The 23,350-nt window shown below is 44.8% G+C and overlaps 1 protein-coding gene and 1 pseudogene across 2 annotated transcripts in view; one reads left to right on the top strand and one right to left on the bottom strand.

Moving 5' to 3' along the window:
- The window catches only part of DPP6 (dipeptidyl peptidase like 6), a 1,028,806-nt gene extending 1,014,496 nt beyond the window's left edge, over positions 1 to 14,310 (bottom strand). The window contains exon 1 of one of the 2 annotated variants that reach the window (XM_033408228.2): positions 13,551 to 14,310. In XM_033408228.2, coding sequence (XP_033264119.1) covers positions 13,551 to 13,610 — 60 coding nt within the window. In that variant the 5' untranslated portion in view covers positions 13,611 to 14,310. Of the gene's footprint in view, positions 1 to 12,862; positions 13,123 to 13,550 lie in introns of those variants that run through there. The other variant, XM_033408227.2, reaches the window with a different exon arrangement.
- Positions 4,024 to 5,500, top strand: LOC101289991 (vacuolar protein sorting-associated protein 26A-like; annotated as a pseudogene).
- Positions 14,311 to 23,350: the final 9,040 nt, after the last annotated feature.

Genomic DNA, 23,350 nt, shown 5'->3' on the forward strand with positions numbered 1-23,350 from the left:
TAATAACTGTATCAGAATTCTACACGTCCCTCAGTTGCCAAAGATCACAGTTATCAATCAGGGAAGAAGAAAAAGCGTGTTGCACTAAGCCTTGCGTCTGCGTGCTATTTCTATGACTGTAGGACACATGCTATGATCCAGCTAAACACTGCTGACCACTCTTTTCTCTGACCAACTGCAATGCTGCAATGTGGCTGTACTCCTGTTTCACACCCCCTGGTATTTTATGCTGTTGTTTCCTGTCTCATCTGTGAAAATCCTATCTCACTCATAAAAGTAGCAGTTTTTTTTTTTTTTAAGAACAGTAAACAAGGAGTCCAATGCCTATGAAATACATAAATAAACCTCAGCACCGAGGAAAGGAATAGATAGACTTAGGGGTTGAAACTTACTGAATAACAAAATGCATTACTATATTTATACATTTTCAGTTTGAACACATTTTCTTGCTTTCTACCCCCCCCCCCCCGTGAGTACAAGTGCTTTGCATGTAATCATGGAGCTCCATTTCCTCAGTTTAAAAAAAAAAGGAGAAATAAAAACTTAGGTATCTACCTTAGTAGCTATTATGAAGATGAAATAAGAACATTCAGGAAAAAGTTGTGAAAAGCGGAAGGACAGAGAAAGGCATCTCAAACTGTTGATGGCCTCTTCATTTCATTTAGGACCTTCCAGTCTTCAGGCCTAAAGTTTATGTCAGATATTCATCGTGTTTGTTTTTACGCTAAAGTGTGAAGGACTCCCACTGGCTTAGAGTTTCCATTGAGTACATTTTACTACAGAAATGCCTTTGATTTCTATGCCCAGGGATGTCTTAATAATGGCAATCACTTCGCCCTGGCTCTTCCTAGGGTTGAAATATCATCAGCAAGTAAGAGCTTGATGGGACTCTGAAACCTACTGAATGGCCTCAGTTTTCACATAATGAAAAAAAAAAAAAAAAGGCCCAGAGAGCTGCAGCCACTTCCCTGAGACTCAACCCAAACAGGAGGCACAGCTCAACCAACTGTGAGACCCAGTCATCCCCCTTTCCCTCAATTCCACATTCCTCCGCCGAACGAGTTTTTCCACATCTGAACTCATACATTTGAGATGACTTTAGCAAAGGCCCCATGCATCTTCATCTTTTATTTTATGAAAAATAAAATTAAAAAATATGAACTTGTTCTGCTGCATTCACATTTGGTCAGATATAATTTTTAATTATCTAGTCATGTCTAAATATCTTATGTCTTCTTAACTGCATTTGAAAATTTCATTTAAAAAAAAAGTAAGACGGAAGTGTGGGATTAACAGATACATACTACTACATATAAAGTAGATAAATAACAAGGTCCTCCTGTATAGCACAGGGAACTATATTTGATATCCTGGGATAAACCATAATGGAAAAGAATCTGAAAAAGAATATATATATGTATAATTGAATCACCTTACTGTACTCCTGAAATTAACACAACATTGTAAATCAGTTATATTGTTCAATAAAAAATTGTTTTAAATTTTAAAAATTAAAAAAAGGAAGATAGAGACACTTGAAAGAGCATTATAATCATGTGGCATGAAGACAATTCAAACTTTCTAAGGCCCTAAAATGTGGGGAGGGGATGAGGGAGGTGTCAGATAACTTTCCTCCACCTCTGTTGACTAAATATAGATTTCTAGGCCCTTAGTCAAAAGTAATATGAGATTTGGGATCTACAAAATTCCAATCCCTCTGTTTCCTTCACAAGATACTAGATGCGAGATCATTAAAATACTGCACTTGAGGGACAGCTTTTGACTTAAAACAATCCAACCTGTTAGACCAGAAAAACATTTTCTTCTCATTTACTGCCCTCTATTCCTGGTTAACTTATGCATGAGCTTATCTTTGTTTTATGCATTTTACTGAGAAAGCGAGAGGACAATGAAAAATTTAAAAATCAATAAAACGTAAACCAAAATAACATAAATAGATTTTCACTAATATTCTGGAAGTCATTAAAGCAATTTATGTTTCATGCATTCCATTAAACTTTCTAAAATTCTCCAGGATGATTTAGATTCTGGGTAGCTAAAAGAATTTACATATATATTTTTTTATTTATGTGGGTTTCTTTTCCTATTTCTTTCAGAAATTACTAACCACACAAGGAAGCTCCTTGTTTAGCATGAAGAACCATGGTTGGCAAGACAAACCCTGACGAGGACACACCCTTGGGAACATTAAATACCACTGAAGCGTCCTTAGGCTGATACAGCATGTGGCCCTTGACTTTGTGTGCAAATAAAGAAGACAGACGTGAAACAGCCCTGGTTCCATGGAATCTGGCAAGTCTGGGAAGCAGGGAACGAAAATTGAGTCTTGACTCTCTCACGAACTACTTATGCCCTGTTGGATCTCAGGTTTTATGAAACGAGAGGATTGAGCAAAATTACCTGAGCAAAATTATCTTTGGTTTTTGTTTAATTTTTTAACTTTCTAGACAATTCTATAGGTTACATTCCATTTACAGTTATTACAAAATATTGGCTTTTAAAATACAGAGGATTCTCTTGAAATAATACCATTTGCAGCAATGTGGATGGACCTAGAGATGATCACACTAAGAGAAGTAAGTCAGAAAGACAAATACCATACGATATCACTTATATCTGGAATCCAAAAGAGGACACAAATGAACTTACCTATGAAACAGAAACAGACTCACAGACATAGAGAGTAGACTTGTGGTTGCCAAGGGGGAGGGCATACGGGGGAGGGATGGATTGGGAGTTTGGGATGAACCAATGCAAACTATTATATATAGAACGAATAAACAGCAAGGTCCTACTGTATAGCACCGGGAACAATATTCAATATCTTGTGATAAAGCATAATGGAAAAGAATATGAAGAAGTATGTATACATATGTATACCTGAATCACTGCTGTATGGCAGAAATTAACACTACACTTTAAATCAACTATACTTCAAATAAATAAATTAATTAATAAACAAAATAAAATAAAACAAAGAGGATTCTCTCTAATGGGAAAAACAGGCACTCCCACAGAGGATGACAGATGTCAGTGGTCAGGATCAGGGAAGCTGGGAATTCAGTAAGAGCTGTCGGCTGAGGTCCTGGTAGGTACAGGGATCAGAACAGGTAGAAAGGTCTGAAATTCAAGCCAAAAGACAAGCTGGAGAGTGGTACCTGCAACCCGGAGTTACGATGGACACCTTGTCAGGTGAATTCTAGATCTGTGATGTGCTCACTCCCAGGCCAGAACGTGGGAGGGAGGAGAAAAGGCAGGACGTGAACCACATTATGACAGCGATAATCACAATTCCCAAGCCTCGCGTGTGTCTGTGATGCCCAGAGCAGCTTGTGAGTCACGGCTGATCTAACCACTAGGAAGGCTTCCTAAGGAGAGGAAGTCGGTAATTAAGCTGTGTCCCCAGACCCGGTAGGGAAATCCTTCAACCCGTGAAAAGGAGGAGGAGGTGCTTAATTCCAAAAAGAAAACGTGCAGACTGAGGAAAAGTTTGGAAAGTGGGTGAAATGGCCCATGAAGCGAAGCTCTGCGGATCTAAACTGGAAGGGGCAGGAAAGAGTGGGAAATGAGGAGTTACCTTGGAGAAGGGAGATCATTAAATTGGCTTTTGTTTTTTGTGAAAGGGGAAAAAGGAACAAATGAGAACCTTTCGATTTAACAAGTTATCATTTATCAGAATGTGAATTTTGGAGAACATACATTGGAAGGAAAAAAGAGAGACGGAGAGGCAAGAGTGACAAAAGAAGATATGAAAAAAGACTGAGAACCAACAAGAAGAGTGGTTCAGAGAGATTTAAAGAGTCCTGGGGAGGGGAAGGTAGGAGGGTAAAGCAATACTGGGAGAATGGTACCAGGGGGCCTTTCTTTCCTGGATATGGTCTCAAAGTGCAGAGGAGCATTAAATTTTGTACTGAAGATTTAGAAAAACAGGAGCCTGGGCTGGGAGTTCTCCTGAAGGAAGAGGAGTGAAGTGGGGGGGACGCGGCGGTGGCAGCACCGACAATGGGTTTTCTTGGAGGATTGTTTGGTCCCATGTGTGAGATCGACGTTGTCCTTAATGATGGGGAAAACTGGAAAATGGCGGAAATGAAACCGGAAGTTGGCAAAGTAGAAAGCGCTATCTTTTCTGCGATGGAGAATCTGTTTCAGGAAAGGTAAACGTAGCCTTTCAGCAACCTGGAAAGAGGCTGGAACACCAAGGAATCCGAACTGAATTTGTAGGTCAAACTGAACTTTTCAATGACGAGAGTAATACTCACGAGTCTGTAAACCTAATGAAAGAACTAGCCTTACCTGGAGAACTGGCTCGGAGCAGAAGTTATGACTTTGTATGTACGCAAGTGGAAAAGCCACGCGAGTCTTACATCGGTGCCAATGCCTGCTTAAGGTATTTCCTTAAAGTGACAATAGCAAGAAGACTGACAGACTTGGTAAAAGAATATGCATGACCTTATTGTTCACCAGCCTGCTACCTATCCTGATGTCAACAACTCTATTAAGATGGAAGCGGGGGCTTCTCTGGTGGTGCAGTGGTTGAGAATCTGCCTGCCAATGCAGGGGACCCGGGTTCGAGCCCTGGTCTGGGAAGATCCCACATACCGCGGAGCAACTAGCCCCGTGAGCCATAATTACTGAGCCTGCGCATCTGGAGCCTGTGCTCCGCAACAAGAGAGGCCGCGATAGTGAGAGGCCCGCGCACCGCTATGAGGAGTGGCCCCCACTTGCCGCAACTGGAGAAAGCCCTCGCACAGAAACGAAGAGCCAACACAGCCATAAATAAATTAATTAAATTTAAAAAAAAAAAAAAAAAAAGATGGAAGCGGGCACTGAAGACTGTCTACACGTAGAATTTGAATATAATAAATCAAAGTATCATTTAAAGGATGTGATTGTGGGAAAAATTTACTTCTTAGTAAGAATAAAAATCCAACACATGGAGTTACAACTGATTTAAAAAAGAGATCAGGGGAATTGGACCCAGTGCCACAACAGAAACAATCGCTAAATATGAAATAATGGATGGCACACCAGTAAAAGGAGAATCAACTCCAATAAGACTGTTTTTAGTGGGATATGACCCAACTCCAACAGTGAGAGATGTGAACAAAAAATTTTCCATAAGGTATTTTTTTTTTTTTTTAGGCTACGGACATGCAGACTCAGTGGCCATGGCCCACAGGCCCAGCCGCTCCGCAACATGTGGGATCCTCCCGGACCGGGGCACGAACCCGTGTCCCCTGATCGGCAGGCAGACTCTCAACCACTGCGCCACCAGGGAAGCCCCATAAGGTGCTTTTTAATTCTAGTCCTTGTTGATGAGGAAGACAGGACATACTTCAAGCAGCAGGAGATCATTTTGTGGAGAAAAGCTCCTGAAAAACTGAGGAAACAGAGGGCAAACTTTCACCAGAGAGTTGAATCGCCAGAATCACAGGCATCTGCTGAGCCTCCTGAAATGTGAACTGGAGAAAAAAAGAAGAAAAAACCTCCTACATCCGTTGAGATTTAAGCTTGGCAGGTTAAAGATGGTCGCAGCGCGTAGGGTGGGGAAAAAGCCAAAACCCCATTTATGATAGCCTTCCTTTATCGTACAGTGCTGAGTTTATTTTATGGCATAACTAAATGTTCTTCACGTATATACATATTTAAAAAATGCTTTCTTTGAAACACTGGAACTTTCTTAAACTGCCGTGTTGTTTTTTTCTTTTTTAACTGCACACTTTCATTTAATGATAAGCACTCAGCTATACATCAGCATAAACATTAAAGATTTTCATGTGAGTAGGTTGGTATTTGTAATTTTGCTTTCTTTCTGCATAATGTTGATGACAAATTCTTTGCTTCTCCTTGTTCATGCTAATGATTACCTCTTATTCTCTACATGCAAAAAATTAAATATTGGGTGTTCAAATAAAATTAGAAAACCTGAGTGGCCTGTACATCCTGCTAAGATTTAAAACATGGCATTTCAGTATTTTTGAAAACTACATTTATGATTTTCCATACATGTTTGAGAAATGCACACAAGTGTTTCACTGTAGGTGCCTCTGAGTCCACCATTCCATGGCTTCCTGAATTTTGTTCTCTTTGAAGTCTTCTGTGGTGTGAATTTAAAATTTTTTTCCATAAGAGATTATGTGGCATGTCATTGCAGCTTTTTTGGGGGGGTGGGTACCATATTAAGTAACCATTTTGCTACTACTAACTGATAGGTACCACTGTATGTTTTCTGCAATGCGGAGTTGACTCTATGTTGGCATTTTAGTTTGTTGAAACTATATAATTTTTCCATAAATACTTTGAAAAAAAATTTTTTGGTTTAATGAATCTTTTTAGCACATATATGCAAATATAATTTTCTTGCAAATATTCTCTTCCCTTTTCAGGGGAAAATTTGAGGATGGGGGACCCAGGAGAACAGGTGAAGTATGTAGTTACCCAGATCTGGACAATTTCATGTTTGTTAAATTGGAACCTTGACTAGTTCAAACTCAAATTTAAACTTCTTCATCCACTCTGTTTAAATTTTTTAAACATTAAATTCAAGTAATATTCAAACCCTCTAAAAAAGCAGGTTGCAGTCATCTGTTTTTATGCTATGCATGGGGTCTGACTGCAAAGACACTAAATGTGGGGTGTAGGAACTAAAACGAAGCCTGTTGTGTGAAACTACTTTCACTTACGGTTCAGTGGTTTTTGTACCAATATTTTTTTATACACTTCAGTGCAAGTCTTGTCAGTTAACCTTACTTTATGAGTAAGCTACGTAACTCAAATTACATTTCTTTAAGCCTGTTTTACTACTACAGCACTTTGAAAAATGGTCAGTAACCAACTTCTTAACTGGCAAAAGGTTCCATGTACCCTGTGCTGAAGCATCTTTTTTTTTTTTTTTTTTTGTGGTACGCAGGCCTCTTACTGTTGTGGCCTCTCCCGTCGCGGAGCACAGGCTCTGGACGCACAGGCTCACGGGCCCAGCCACTCCAAGGCATGTGGGATCTTCCCAGAACCGGGGCACGAACCCGTGTCCCCTGCATTGGCAGGCGGACTCTCAACCACTGCGCCACCAGGGAAGCCCTGAAGCAGCTATTTTAAATGTGGTTATCTGTGAATGGTAATGTTTTCCTTCATGTAAGTGCCTGTTCAGAGTTTCAAAATTTTAAAATGCCAAATATTTTCATGGTCACTTCCATGTAGTAATCTGGAAAATATTCAAAGAAAAATTGAAAATCAATTGTATTGAACCATCTTCAAACTGTGCAACTATAATGTCTAATAAAGAATTTGAAACAGAAAAAAAAAAGATTTAGAAAAAGTTAGGAGAAAGCCTAGAGGGCTGTTGAGTTATAGAAACGTGATGTCACTGATTCCAGGGCTCCACTAGGCGAGGTCCCCCAAACCACTGATTCTAAAGTCTGGGCATTAAATTTATTGGTGAGAAAGACAGGGGGAGTCCCAGACCCAACAATGGCTGAGTTAAGGTCATGACAAACCAGCTTCACACATATAATTTTCAAAATGCAAAACAAGTTGATAATCTGAAAGCCCTAGAGAACAACCCGAAGTGAGCAGATTTTGTAGAGGACAGGGTTTGAGGTAGCTGCTTCAGCTAGAAAGTGAGGGGGGATTTCTAGAACTAAAAAAAAAAAAAACAGTAGGAGAGCCTCAAATTCTGTGTATAAATGCTGCCCAAATCCCTGGGTGCCCCCTGAGGCATGCAAATACTGGAGAAATTCAAGGTGATCAAGATAAGGATAAAGGAACACAATTACATGTAAGTTGCTGTTTACTTAATTGCCTACCTTAGTGAGAATCAACAGAAACCAGTCTCCACCCAACATTCACAATGTCAAGGATAAAATTCAAAATTACTCAACATACAAAGAAATATGAAAACGTGACCCATTCTCAACAAAGAAGCACAATCAACACAGATCAGTCCCCAAACGACCCAGATGTTAGAAGGCAAGGATTTTAAAAGTGGCGATTACTAATGAGGGCCATCAATTAAAGGAAAATGGGACTCACACAACGAATGAAAGACCGCAAATCTAAGCAGGGAAGATAGAACAAAGGGGGAATTCTGGAATTAAGAATACAACATCTGAAGTAAACCACTGAAGTTGCAAACAGTAGAATGGAGAAGACAGAGCACAAAATGTGAAACCTGAGCAATAGAAATGACTGTATCTGAAGAAGAGAGAGGAAAATGAAGATCTGCAACATGATATAAAGTGCCTAACATATGTATAATTGTCATCTCAACAAATTGAGAATAGGGCAGGAGAAAACACTGGGAGAGATAATGGCCACAAAATTCCCAAATGTGGTGAATTTAAAGATTCAAGATGACCTTTGAACCCCTAGCAGGATACACAGGAAGTGAACCATGCCCAGGCATGTAACATTCAAACAATGAAAACCAGAGAGAAGATCTTGACAGTATATAGAGAAAAATGGCACATTACACACAGGGACCAGTGTAGCAAATGACTACTCACTTCTCAGTAGAAAAAACTGAGACCAGAATTGAGTGGAATGCCACCTTTAAAGTGCTGCAGAAATAGAGACACAGGTGTAGAGAACAAATGTATGGACACCAAGGCGGGAAAGGGGGTGGTGGTGGGATGAATTGGGAGATTGGGATTGACATACATACACTACTATGTATAAAATGGATAACTAATAAGAACCTGCTGTATAAAAAATAAATAAAATTTAAAAAAATAAAAGTTCTGAAAGTTGCTAACACACATATATGGAATCTAAAAAAAAAAAAAAAGCTCTGAAGAACCTAGGGGCAGGACAGGAAGATGCAGACGTAGAGAATGGACTTGAGGACACAGGGTGGGGGAAGCTGGGGCAAAGTGAGAGAGTAGCATGGACATATACACACTACCAAATGTAAAATAGCTAGTGGGAAGCAGCCGCATAGCACAGGGAGATGAGCTGGGTGCTTTGTGACCGCCTGGAGGGGTGGGATAGGGAGGGTGGGAGGGAGATGCAGAGGGAGGAGATATGGGGATATATGTATACGTATAGCTGATTCACTTTGTTATACAGCAGTAACTAACACACCATTGTACAGCAATTATCCTCCAATAAAGATGTTAAAAAAAAAAAAGTGCTGAAAGAGAAACCAAAATCTTTTCAACTCAGAATTCTCTAACGGGAAACAAATACCTTTCAGAATAAAGGCCAAGTAAAACTGCAGGTGGGTCTAGCCAGTATTATTTCACAAAATGCATATTCCTGTTGAACCAAAATGCTTTCTGTTGACAGAGTCTTTTGTTTTTAAGGCCCTGAAGGGAAAATGACAGAGACCCAACCTGAACTGAACCCATAGGCCATATCTTTGCCATCCCTGTCTCGTGGTGAAATAAGCACTAGAAGTAGAAAGCAGAAGTGACTAGGAAGAAAGAAGCTAAGTTCATCAGAAAGAAACTTTTACCACTTGGATTATTTCTGGTTCAAAACCTCAGGAGCTTGGGGTGTAATCTGAAACCTGCCCCCACATGTGGAGGGCAAAGAGAGACCACTCCAGACTGGCAGGGGGGGCAGTTTTAATAAGCAAGGGGACTTGGATCTCGGGTGGCCCCAAGACCCGCAGATCTCCTTACCCGCCCGCCAGAATCCTCAAGTTTATAGATAGGCCTTAACTGGGTTCAGTCACGTATTCAGGCCAGGTGGTCTCAACAGCAGCTCACTCTCTCAACGCTGCGTCCTTGGAACAGCTCCCACTGTGGGAACAGTAGGCAGACACAGCTTCCAAGGACGGGGGTGGGGGGAGGAGCCTCCAACTGCCCTGGTCCAGCTCACAGGTCAACCAGCAGTTATGTCCTCTTGATTTCCCCCAACAACTATAAAAATGCCCAACATAAAGCAATCAAAATTAGAGCTTCAGATACAATATTGTATCTAGTTTATCAGTCAAAATGTTTTAAATATAAAATTTATTTTCCTCTCAATACGCATGACATTGAAATTTTAATACTCTGGCGAGATCAGAAAACAGAGTGTGAGGCTACCCTGCAGGCCTGAATATGCTCACCCCACATCAGTAGCAGTCACTTCTATGTACCACTGCTCTTATGTTTCAAAAAGCAGTGAAGAAAAGGATTAGTAATTAGCACCAATGAAGTAAGAAGTTAACATAAGGAAAAAAAATTTTTTTAAACAAATTACAGAATAATTTTGGAATACAGTTGAGCGGCTACACATTAAAGTTTAAGTTGTCCATTCTGCAATACTGAGATGTATCAGTAACCCCACCTTTTACCACGGAAGACTTTAGTATCTTTCAGACTGTGAAAAAGAAATGCAAACATCTTGTATAAATAATAAAACTGCAGCTCTTCTTTCTATAAAGGTTATATTGGATTTTAATAAATTCCTTCTACAATGGTATGTAAGTTTTCCAAACCAAAATTTTAAATGTTCACATTGTTTAGTGATATTATTGCAAAATATATTTTTAAAAAAAACCTACAAAACCCTACAATATATTATAACCATGGAAGATTTAAGTGGAAAGTATAGTGAAAATAAGAATCATTCTGTCTCCTAATACTGAGCTCATCAGAGTTAACAGTGTGGTATATTTCCTTACTGTCTTTTCTCTTCACATGTGTATTTCTGTGTAATTAGTAGCATAAAGTGTATACCATTCATTTTGTATCTTTTTTTAAAAAAAAGAAAGAGAGTAAGGCACTTAGTGAGTTTCCAGAAAGTCTCAATAGCAGACCAGAGCTGGCAGGAGTCAGTAAGCCCTGGCGGGTGCAGAGCCCACCCCTGTGGAGTTGCCCCAGGTAAGCTGCTCCCCTGGTCTGTGGGTTGCACCCAGCTGTCAGGCCCTCTTGCAAGTATCTGTAGAACAGCCCTCGCTGTTGACTGGTGCTTGACCAGTGCTTGACGGATACGTTCACTGCGCCCAGCACCAGACTGACACGGGGTAGGGGAGACTGCAGGATCCCGTGGGGACATTTTACTTTCCCAGTGCCAGGTGGCTGTCACTCTGGACCAGTGGCTCCTGCCCACACCAGGGATGACAGTTGGATTGGTGCCCTCTGTGGTCCGTGGCAGCTATTAGCAGATGGTCGATGACCCCACAGTCAGGGGCAAGGAAGCTACAAAAAGGACCTTTCTTTTCCCAATTCTGGGGGTGTCAATATTTGAGAAGGATCCCAGAGGCAAATAACACATCCCACGATGGCTAAACTCAACCGCCGAGGGGCCACCCGAAAAGAGGAAGACAGTAGATGTTTCCCAAGGAACGTCTGCCCAAGAACAAACCATAATAAAGTGCCGCACAGAAACGGCTGCGACAGTCCTCAGTAAATAAACACGAAAGGGAGTCCAGCTGAAACGGCTTCCGGAGAGGTTGAGGCTCTTCCGCCCAAGAAGTGTCCCAACATGAACCCTCCCAAGAGCACATAAAATGGAAGCAAACACTTCAAACGTACAATAAAATAAACTGATATTATTAAGTTTGATGCTTTACTAAAACGATTGAAACCTAAGTCTCATGTGGTCTGTCCAGCACTTTCCAATGTCGACTGTTAACCCCTGCTCCGTACGTGCCCCGCATTCTCTCCTGAACATTCACTAACCCGCCATCCCAGCACTGCAGCAACCTCCAAAACCAACTACCAACTACAATTTACAAAGTGCGAAGGCAGAGTACAACCTAATTAGATTCTTCTTTGAGGAAGGGGATTGGAATTTTTTTCTCCCAGCAGATGGATAATCATAACCTCCCTTTAGGCAATGGGGACCATCAAAGATTTTAAAGCATGAAGGGTGAGTATGACTAGAGCTGTGCTCTAGAGAGTGAAAGCAATCTGCAGATTTGTACTTGGGTTCTTGGAACTTAGTAGGAGTTTACAGTGTTTGCTAAATAAATGCCTGATGATGACTGTTTATTGAATTAATATCATTCAATGGACCAAGCATTTGTTGGGCACCGGCTAGAGGCACAGGGTGACCCCTAACTCATGACTAAAGGTTTTCTAGTACATTCTAAATTGTTGTTGTGTGTTTGAACGCTTCCCGGAAAGTTTTACTGGTGTCAATACCCTGCAGTATTGCCAAGAAGCCACTTTACCATCGGAACCGGAGGCAGTTTAAAAAAGAAATTACTGAATGATCTTCTGAATGTCTCTACTACATACTCACTGATGAGTGAAACTTTATTATCTTTAAAGTCTTATAATATCAGCGACACCATATTAAAAAGACATCTCCTAAGGATATTAAATAAAGTAAACGTGAAAAGCGTTAACTACTCGAATCATAGTTAATGAGACCAGAGATCAAGACATGAGTTGCTGCTGATTCAAATATTTCACTCAGGCCTGAACGGAGTAGAAAACGCTGGGTATCACTTAATTGAAATAAAAGTATTCAGTCCTGAATCCTTATGTTACATAACAGACCAGGAGTTCCCTTATCCACCAAACGCATCTAATACCATTACTCACTTCAGCTCCACATATGTCCAACAGCCAACAAATAGGTATTAATGAGAACAATCTGTTAATAACATGCTAGTAAACACATGCTTCTCTGCATATAAAGAAGGTAGAAGCAAAAACAGGCGTAGCAAACACAAGACAAAAGCTCAGAGCACAGATTCAGGTAACATCAACTCTAAGATCCAAAGTACTTGCCTTCTTTCAGTTAAAAAAAAGAAATGAGAAATACTCTAAAATATTTTTAAAGCACATTGATACATACACGGCCGCGCAGCTTCCCTGTGTAACCCAGGTAAGGAATTTCCTCTTAAACTAACCACTACCTAAGGTGAGAACAGACTGGTGAGGCAGAAAAGAGGACAACTGACCATGGCCAAGCAAGGCTGTGCCGCGCACGAGATCGCCGTGGAACCGAGACCTCCGTGGGGATCTGCTTCTCTGCGTGCGGACAGAGATGCTTCCCTGGGCATGTCCCTCCCGCTCTGGGCCACTGGAGAGGTTCTCAGAACAGCTCCTCAGAGGGCCGCTGCCCGCCCCTCTTTCCTCCGAACGTCAGTAATTTCCTGGAAATCATTCCAGGCACGCAGCGGCCCATTAAAGTTAATTACGCACGTGTCCGTGACACCGACAAGAGCGTGCGCCCCGGGCAGAGCCCAGAACGCTTCCCGGGAAGCCCTTCATGGAAGCTCCGGCGCAGGTGTCGCGGGCTGATTCCGAGAGGCCCTGCCTCCCGCCCCCCGGCTGACCTCTCGCCCTCCCCGAAACGCGGCAATCAGTGGAAACAGCTGCGTCTGCCAGCAAGTCGGCCGCGCCCCGGGCAGCCCAGAGCAGTTGCACCTGCAGAGCCTGGCGTTGGCTTTGGGTCGATTAAACACCACCTGTTCTCACAAACCCCCGCGCCCGGTCCACCGACAGGACTCAAGGACCCCCTCCCCGGCTGAGGAGGGGCCGGCGGCTCGGAATACGCAAACCAGCGCCTGTCCACTCGCCCGCAAACCGCAGCCGCTACCTGCTCTCCAGGTTCCCGCACCAGCCCCTCCGTCGCGGGTCCCTTACCTTGTGGCCTTTCCCCGGGGGACATCTGACGTTATTGGAGGCTCCCGCTGTCTGATTCATGTCCGGAGGAAGTTGGAGGCCGATTCTCCACCTTTAAAAAAGTTCCTTGGCGCGTGGACGATGGCAAGGTGTGCGTCTCCCGGAGGCGAGGTGGGTCCTCCCTGTGCAGCCACGTCCGGGCGGCGTCCCCCCGCGGCAGGTTTCCGTGGGGCCCCCGGCCCAGGGATGCCAAGCCCTGGAGCCCGAACCGAAGAAGGAGAAGCAGCTGCTGGGACCCGGAGGAAGCCCGGCCGGCGCCGCCTGCTCCGAGGGCGCTCGGCCCAGGGCTGCCTTCCCGGGAAATAGTCCAGGACTCTCCAGACCAGAAGCGCGAGCAAATCCAAAAGGCGAGCTCCGAGGTGGGGCGAGGAGGTAAGTGTATGGGGAGGGTGGGAGCGGCAGGACTGAGCTCTTCCACCCGAGTAAGGGGTGGGGAAAGCCGCGGAAGCACGAGAAGCCCGCGCCCCCCGCCCCCCCGGGCGGAGCTGCGGCTGCAGGGCGCGTAGCGCACGGGCTCGCGCGGGCCTCCAGCACCGACCTTCGCACACCCCTCCACGCCCTCCAGCGCCGCGCCTGCAGCCGCAGTCCGTGCGGAGCAGGCAGCTCAGCCGGCCGGCACGGCTGAATTGAGCAGGGCCACTTGGAGGGGCGGGCGCCCGCACTCGCCTGCAGCTCGTGCCCCGGCTGGAGCCGCCAAATCTTCCCGGGATGGTCGGAAGGTGGCAAAAGAGGCTCTGCCGGGCGCCACTGCACGGGGAAGACGAGGCAGTGGAGGGGGCGGAGGACGAGCTGGGACGGTACCCAGGCTCCTCGGCAGAGTCCCCACCAGCTGCAGCTCCCGGGGCAGGCGCTGCACGAGGCGGCGGTCTGCGAGGCGCCATCTGCGTGACCCGGGCCGTGCTGGGGGGAGGGCAGCAGAGTGCATCCACTTCTTTCTGAAGTGAAGTATTTGCATGTCCCCAGGGTTTTTTCTTTGTATGTTCTCCTCCGTCTTCTTTGGCGCCTGGGAAGTCGTGGTCTAATTAGGCAGCCTTCGGGTAGAGGTGGAAAATTGACCCTTGGGAACTAAAAATAAAGAAATCAAGAAAGGGCACCTGGTCCATGAAGACTGCATTGCAACAGTTAGAATCACAAGTGTGAACAGTGGACCGTGAGGATACAGCCATGTTATTTAGCCAAATGTGAAGTTTTGCCTAGATTTCTCTAGGTAGTGGTAGTTTGAATATTCTGTGTGGAAATATCAAGGCTCATAATTCGGTTTCGATTTCCCAGTCCCACAGCCTTAGTTTCATCATGTGTAAAACGAAGGATGGAGTTGGTTTCACCTGTGGGAACCAGAGCTGCACAGGGAGTTGCTAACAGAAGCACATCTTCATATGGTGCCCCCAGAACAGTAGAAGGGAGATTTCAGTCTCAGGTGTTGGCTGACGTTCAATCATTGCTTTAATAGTCCCGAGTCCAAACAGGAATCGTCTCTGTTTTGTAAAATAAGTTATCATGTACCGTCGCTTTTGCCCACTGACAGTTCAAAGGTGATTCGTGACATTTCTGTTCCACAAATGTGAAAGCACATTTGGGGCGTCTGAGTACCGTAGTGGACCCGGCATGGCTGTGGAGGCAGGTGTCGGTCTGGAATCTGGGCTTTGCTTTCCCTGGTGAATATCTCTGGGCAAATTATTTCTCTCATTGATTTTACAGCTCTGAGGTAGGTGTTATCGTGCTGTGTTCTGGGTAAAGACACTGGCTCCGAAATATTGATGTGTAGAAGGGGCTTAGCAAGGCGGTAGGCGTCATCAGGTGGCAGGGGTCGTTGTTACGGCTGCCTGGAGCGACTGGGAGCGCTTCACACTAACACATATGCTCAAGTCCACTCTTTTCTGGAGGTAAAATCCACAAGTGGGTGGCGCCCTGAGGCCCCGCAGAGTTTCCCGCCCCCGCACTGCTCCACTCTCAGCCACCAGAAATTCATCACAATTCCCGCTGAGGGAGGGTCCTTCGGGTTTGTGTCTCCAGGGAAGCAGATCTCAGCCCCACCTTCCTGTATTCACTCACCTCTGCAGATTGCTGGGAAGCCCAGTGCCCTGGCGCCTCCATGCTCTTCTGGGTCCAAGAAACATCATCGATTTTCAGTGCATTCAGGTTTTCCTTGTTGTAAGGATGGGAGTGATGACTCCTAAAGTCTTTCCATGTTGGGGCTGAAACCAGAAGTCTCTGAGTATATCTTTTTAGTCTTGGGGTCTCCTGTTGTCTTTTTGTTTAAATATTCTTTTTTTTTCTTTTTTTGGCTGCGTTGGGTCTTTATTGCTGCGCGCAGGCTTTCTCTAGTTGCGGCGAGTTGGAGCTGCTCTTCGTTGCGGTGTGTGGGCCTCTCACTGTGGTGACCTCTCCTGTTACGGAGCACCGGCTCCAGAGTGCAGGCCCCAGCAGTTGTGGCACGTGGGCTCAGTAGTTGTGGCTCGCAGGCTCTAGAGCACAGGCTCAGCAGTTGTGGTGCACGAGCCTAGTTGCTCCATGACATGTGGGATCTTCCCAGACTAAGGCTCGAACCCGTGTCCTTTGCATTGGCAGGCAGACTCCCAACTACTGTGCCACCAGGGAAGCCCTGTTTAAATATTCTTACCTCACTTTATTTCTCCTTCTCTCATATTATACTATAAGCAGCAAGGAAAACCCAGATGGTAACTTTTACAGTGCTCAGAAGTCCCTTTAGTTAAATAACCAAGTTTATTAGGTAACATTAGAAAACCTCTTCTGTTTTCAGCATAACTGGAGACTATGCTATCACTAAGCATAGGATCCAATGGAATCCTTGGGAGGCATTTCAGAAGCCACCTTCTATAACCCATATCACTATTTTTTTAATCTTATTAAAGTATAGTTGATTGACAATGTTGTGTTAATTTCTGCTGTACAGCAAAGTGACTCAGTTATACATATATTCTTTTTTGTATTCTTTTCCATTATGGTTTATCACAGGATATTAAATATAGTTCCTATACAGTAGGACCTTGTTGTTTATCCATTCTATACATAATAGCTTGCATCTGCTAATCCCAAACTCCCAATCCTTCTCTTCCCCACTCCCCTCCCCCTGGCAACCACAAGTCTGTTCCCTATGTCTGTGAGTCTGTTTTTGTTTCATACATAAGTTCATTTGTGTCGTATTTTAGATTCCACATATAAGTGCACATCACTATTTTTTAATGATTAATTTGAAGGTTAGAAAATTCACTGTAGTGTGGCCAGCTTTACTAATGAATCGTACTTTGGGGATAGTAAAATTTGGAGCTTACAGATCTGGCCGTGTTCATTAGTGATCCATTTTTCAGTCCTGAATAAACAATACTGTACAAAAGATCACACTGTGTCAGGCTTGAGGAAGAAAATAAGGATACAGGCAGAAGTTTCCCAGTTCTTTTCCTTCCTCCATTGCTGCCCACTCCCCAGACCCTCCCCCATCACTGGGACACCCATGAGCTGTGTACTTGCTACTCTGCAGTGTAGTTGCTGTCTTCCAAGTCCCCCAGGCATCTTCTCAACGGCCCTGAAGTTGGAGCAAACACCACCCACCCCAGATTAGGGCAATAGAGGAGTTCTCCAAGGTAAAATGCGAACCATCAATCCACACTTCTCAATGTCCTTCCTCCCAGGAGTCAGGAAATCAGTACCTAGAATGAACGAGTCAAATGTGACACAGGTTTTACCAGGTGAAACACAGCCTCGCATTATTGGCTGCATTCGGCTACTGTTTCCTTGCTTAACAATTGTCTGTTTTGCTTTTTCTATAACTTGAATTGGGAATTTAAAAACAGACAAGTGCTGATATTCAGTATCTGAGGGAAGAGTGGAAACCTGGGCCTAGCCCTGGGGTTTCTGCTAATTGCTCCAGGGGATGAGCTGTAATGTCGCTATCAGGCCACCACCACTGGGAGTTTTTACATCAAGTTTTAGTGGCCATTCCATGTTTCTGACGGTGAGATTTCAAGTTTACCGGTCTCTGTCTTTTAGCTGCCCACTCTTCACACCACGCTAAGCAAACGACAGAACAACAACAAAATGAGGTGACACATTGTGCATTGTATTTGATTAAAATTCCTATCTGTGATCATCTCTTTCAGAAAAGCGGGATAGTTTTAGTTTACCCACCTGCGATGCAAACTGGCATCCAGCCTTTGCAGCAGAGGGAGGCAGAAGCAAAAAACAGGGACATTTTGAACGTGTGACTACACGCTGGCTGTCTCATCTTTAGCTCTGGATCTGGGAGAAGAGTGAAATGAATTTATTGTAAGTCATCCTCTCTCATCAGTCTAGAAGCAGGACTGAGAAAAATACATTCCGCGTAGGAGAAGTCTTCCTATGATGCCACCTACCACTTCCACAATTAATTTAGCATCAACATTCATTAATATTTATTGAACACCTACTGAACTTTCAGTGGGCCCTCTGCGGAGCTGATGTTTCTGCAGAACACTGAGACCAAGCACATATCGGTCACTCTGGCATCTGGGGCAATTCTGGGTGATTCTGGAATGCTCCTAAATTCTGTAATGCCATGAGAAAATTTCTGGCACATAGTGTGAAAGCTCTGTCCTCCTAGGAGCTATGATGGATATTCATATATTTGCAGGTACATCATCTATTCCTTTGCAAGTCAGTCCAGAAGAATTTGTCATGTTGATTGCTTTGGCATTTTCAGCCCTTATTAAAATGAGTTGGTTATATAACCCCAGGCTGTGGAGTAGTCCAAGTCTGCATTTTGCAAACAATGACCACCAATTAGAAGCCTGTTCTAAACACCCTGTTCTATAGAATCTGTTCTTCTTCAGTGAGAGACTCATGTCATCACACCCACTACCTGCCCCTAGAGTGTGCCCACCCTGGCCCCCTTGGCTCGCTAGGGCTTCTTGCAATGCTAGCTCTGCTCTGATTTGAAACTTAACTGTCTTGTACCTTGTTTCCTTACTTCAAGTCTATTGGGTCTTCCATATGATGGCCTGATTATTTACCTTTTAAATAGTCTGTTCAATTTATTTCATAAAGAAAGAAAGAAAAAAAGGCTGTTAGAAGCTTACGGTGGGGGACTTCCCTGGTGTCACAGTGGTTGAGAATCGGCCTGCCAAGGCAGGGGACACGTGTTTGAGCCCTGTTCCAGGAAGATCGCACACGCTGAGGAGCAACTAAGCCCATGTGCCACAACTGCTGAGCCCCTTGTGCCACAACTACTGAAGCCCCCACGTCTAGAGCCCGTGCTCCGCAACAAGAGAAGCCACCGCGCTGAGAAGGCCGCGCACTGCAACGAAGAGTAGCCCCCGCTCGCCGCAACCAGAGAAAGCCTGCACACAGCAATGAAGACCTAACACAGCCAAAAATAATAAATTAATTTAAAAAAAAAGCTCATAGTGGGCAGTGATAAGGCTAAATAGAGCTCCTTGGCTGCCAAGAAAGGAGTCTGTCCCAAGATTTCTGTATCTTCTTGCAAGTCAGCAGCGAGGGCTTCCCTGGTGGCGCAGTGGTTGAGAGTCCGCCTGCCGATGCAGGGGACACGGGTTCGTGCCCTGGTCCGGGAAGATCCCACATGCCGCGGAGCGGCTGGGCCTGTGAGCCATGGCCGCTGAGCCTGCGCGTCCGGAGCCTGTGCTCCGCAACAGGAGAGGCCACAACAGTGAGAGGCCCGCGTACTGCAACAACAACAACAACAACAACAACAACAAAAAAGTCAGCAGCGAGGAGTAGGTATTTTCACTTTGTTAAAGCTTTCACACATAGCAAATCCTGACCATGAGCTATCTTTAGAAGGTCTTTCTATGTGGCCTGGATGCTGGAGAGAGGCATCCAGCGTGGGGCTGGTGGATCTCTGCTGCCACGTGTCTCTAGCAGTGGCACAGGCTCTGTTGGGGCCCTGCCCATATCCAGTTGGCCATTTCTGTCCCTACCGGCCTGGCTTCCAATGGCAAGTACCTGTATCGATTGTCTGAGGGCTTTTTCTGCGCTCTGATCGGTGTGTGGCAGGCTAGAGGCGCCATGGATTTCACGCCCCTGCCCGCAATCCTAACCAACTCGACAACGGGGCTTGGAAGATGGACACCCCAGCCCTCAACCTGGGGTAAGATAACTCTGTATCTCACAGTCCCCATTGCCCACGTGGAAAGTTGATTAACAATGCACCCCTACTGGGTCCCTTCCGTGGCTTACGTGGTGGCCTTGAGAAAGCCCTGGCCAACCTCCAACTGCAGGGAGGGACAACAGCTGGCTGAGGCCCCAGCTGTTATGCTTTGGAATCTGTCACGGCAGTTGTGCAACATCCAGCCTCCCTCCTCCCAGCCAGGAACAGAGTGTGGCGGAGACAGTAACATCTCTTGGGAGATGGGGACCTCACTGATGGCCAACTTTCGTTCAAAGACTCTCTGAAGAGCATCCGTGGACCCAAAAAGGCTCCCAAGCTTCTCTCCTGCGCTGGGATCAGACTTGCACTGTGGTCTGGTAGCTTCCAGGCCACCCTCGCCATTTTCCTTCACACAAGCGTTTTCCCTCATCAAGTTTTTTCATGTTTAACACCAACGTGGAGTCTCTTCCTTGAGGAACAGGGCCAACAGCTCCATTCCCCACTCTCCTGGTGGCGTGTCTGGAATCGTCTTCCAACTTAACTACTGGTGCCCCATAAGCCTTTAGAGTCTATTTCTAGGGGGCCCCAAACTAAGACACATGAGGAAGTACAACCTAACAGCCATCGCCTTAGTTCAGTTTTATCATGTTATAAAATCACAGAATAATTAGAACTACAAGAGGCTTCAGAGGGGATGTAGCCCAGCACACTCACGTTTCATAGGAGGGAGAGAAATCGGTTCACCTCTCGGGCGGGGCAGAGGCAGGAGTGGAAGATTACTTCGGATAATGACTGTGAACTTAAGAGTTATGGACGGGCGCTCTGTGTTATGAAAGGAATCATTCCACATAACTGATACAAAATAAGATGAACAGGTAGCTCTCTTTCACCAGCACAGATGCTGGCAAACCAAGCTGGAAATCCCAGGACACAGAGCTAAGGATTTGTAGATTTCCTTGCAATGTGAGTGTCTGGAGTCTGGAGAGGGAAGGTCGTTTACTCACCTACTACGCACAACTGTACTTGAGATGTACTTAGAAGCTGGTGTGAATAGCAGTGTTGAAGGAATTGGTATCTATTTCTTAGTCAGTATATGCCACCCGTTCATCTGTTACCCAATAAGGGTTATGTGAATGGTTTTGACGTTTGCAGGGGTGACATAATATTAGGAAAACTGGGGAAATCATGATCTCTTCCATTTCCTGGCCCCAAATACACCATGCAGCCGTGATTAAGGGAATCCCTTCCTATTTGCCTTTTTCCTTGACGAGTAAAATCCGCAATCACAATTCATTTGCGTCGGTCTGGTATATGGCACTCCTGAAAATATATGGGTGCCTTTTGAATTGATTGTGCACGGTCCTTCAGGGTACGAAATTATTATTTCCAAACTGTATAAGATGACAGAGTTCATTCTCCGGGTCTTATTATTTTAATTTGATGTTGTAATCGTGCCAGGTGAATTCAGCAAAGTGACCTTGAGTATTGGCACTTTGTTTTTCTTTCCTAGCTTTTCATCATCTACTGTACTTCTTGGCCCCTTAGATCTGCCAGCTCTGTGTTCTCTCTGACCGACCCCACATACCTTCCCTTCCCCCATGCTGCATTGCAGGCTGCTGCTGCCCACCCTGGGAACAGTTTCCTTCATCCGTTCTGGCCACGACTCTCTGGCCCCTCTTCTTCAAACAGAGACACATGCACGATTTCTGCACACTTAGGGCAGACGCCCTAATGTATTGACTCCAATGCATTAATTCCTCAGGAGTTTATGTCAAATTATGATATTGATGGTGTGTGTGTATGTGTATAGATACACATGTAGATATGTGTAGATACAGGTATAGCTCAAATATGACCTTAAACTGAAAGAACCTGCATCTCTTAAAGTAATTGTCACTATGCCCACTGGGAGAACTGAAATGTTTCAGTGCAGAGACATAAAAATTTGCTCTAATGGAATGCACTTTTTAGGGAAATAAATGAATTATTCCACTTTGAAAAAAGTAGTCATTTGAGGCCCTTTCTTCTGATAGTGGTGCATCTGGCTGGACTCCTAGTCCGGTTAATGATTTTTGAATTCTAGTCTAAAGCTTCATTAGATGGAATCTTACTAATTTGGCAGAAGTCTGAGCTTGTTTCGTTGGTATTCTCTGTGATGAAGAGGTTGACTGAGCAAATCAATAGTGCAAACAAAACCCAACTCCTTAAGAGAAACGAATGTTTCAAGCAATGTAGCGTATCAATTACCTTTCTTATCATGGCGGAATATACAATTCAGTGGCATTAAGTGTGTTCACAGTGTGTGCGAACATGGCTACCCTCTAGTTCCAGAACTTTTTCATCATACCACCTGGAAACCCTGTCCTGGTTGTAAAGATCCTTTCTCGGGAACCCACAAGCGTGTTCGTTGCAGCATTGTTTGCGATGGCAGGGAGCCGGGAGCGAGCTCCGTGGTCCTTGATAGGAGAGTAAATAAGAAAAATGTGTGGACGCACTGGAAGTATGATGCAGTAGGGAAACCAATGCTTGACTTCTCTACAGGTTGTCAGACAAATTCCTTCTCCCTCAGAGGCTGTAGACATCATTTGTCCACGTTATCGTGTTAATGGCTGATGCAGGATTAGAAGCTGTGTTATGGTTACAGATTATTGCCAAAAGAGTAGTTCAGCACAGCCAAGGTTTTCATTTTAATTTCCTCAGAGTCTCCTGCGGGCAACACAATGACTCAGAGATTCAGCTGTTTTCACCGTGCCGCTCTGTCTTCTCCACGTAGGGCTTGCGGTTCCCGAATCTGGGACCAGAGGGCTCATGCTTCCTTGTAGCGGGAATTTGCATCTCTGCTCAGGGCCCGCTGGCCAGAATTAGTCCTGTGGTTTAAGCCTCCTGCACGAGAGTTGGGAGTTGTATTTTTTTTGGTGCTCAGAAATGAAACAAAGCAGGTAGTGGTGAGTGTGAGCAAAGGCTCCCACACCAGCAATCTTTAAGCCAGGTTCTTCTTCCTTACTAATGCCACTGGTAGGTGAGCTCTCAGCATGTACGTTCACTGTCCTATTAGTGGTGCAGCCCTTCAGAGCTGTCCATGCAGGAGACTGGGAGGTGGGGGTCCTGTGGGTGCAGGGAAGGTCAAGGTCACAGGCAGGAAGGGCACGTGGCGTTGCCTTGAGGACTCGGGAGGATTTCAGGAGATAAGGAAAATGGTTCGGGTTATTCTGAGCCACGGGCATCACTTAAGGAAAGGTGAGGGGGAGGAATTCTCATAGCCCGTCTTGGTAAACCAGGCAGGTCGGTCTAATTCTAGCAAGATGGTTCTGTAGAGAAAAAGCAGGTTGGATCTTTGAATGCTTGACTGCAGAGCCTGGACTTTATCTCACGGTTAATAGGCAGGAATCGGTTTGCTGGCCACTGGTTCTCAGCAGGAAAGAAGAATGTGCTGTTTGGATTCTCTAGAACCAATTTCTTTTTTTTTTTTTTCATCTCCCTCCTTCCCACCCTCCCTGTCCCACCCCTGTAGGTGGTCACAAAGCACCGAGCTGATCTCCCTGTGCTGTGCAGCTGCTTCCCACTAGCTGTCTATTTGTATTTGCAGATTCGGCTTCAATGACATTTTCTTACGTTCTTAAAGTTCAACAGCAGGCACTCAGGAGGTAGTGGCTGTGCA

This window comes from Orcinus orca, chromosome 9, assembly GCF_937001465.1.
Source record: "Orcinus orca chromosome 9, mOrcOrc1.1, whole genome shotgun sequence".
NCBI lineage: Eukaryota > Metazoa > Chordata > Mammalia > Artiodactyla > Delphinidae > Orcinus > Orcinus orca.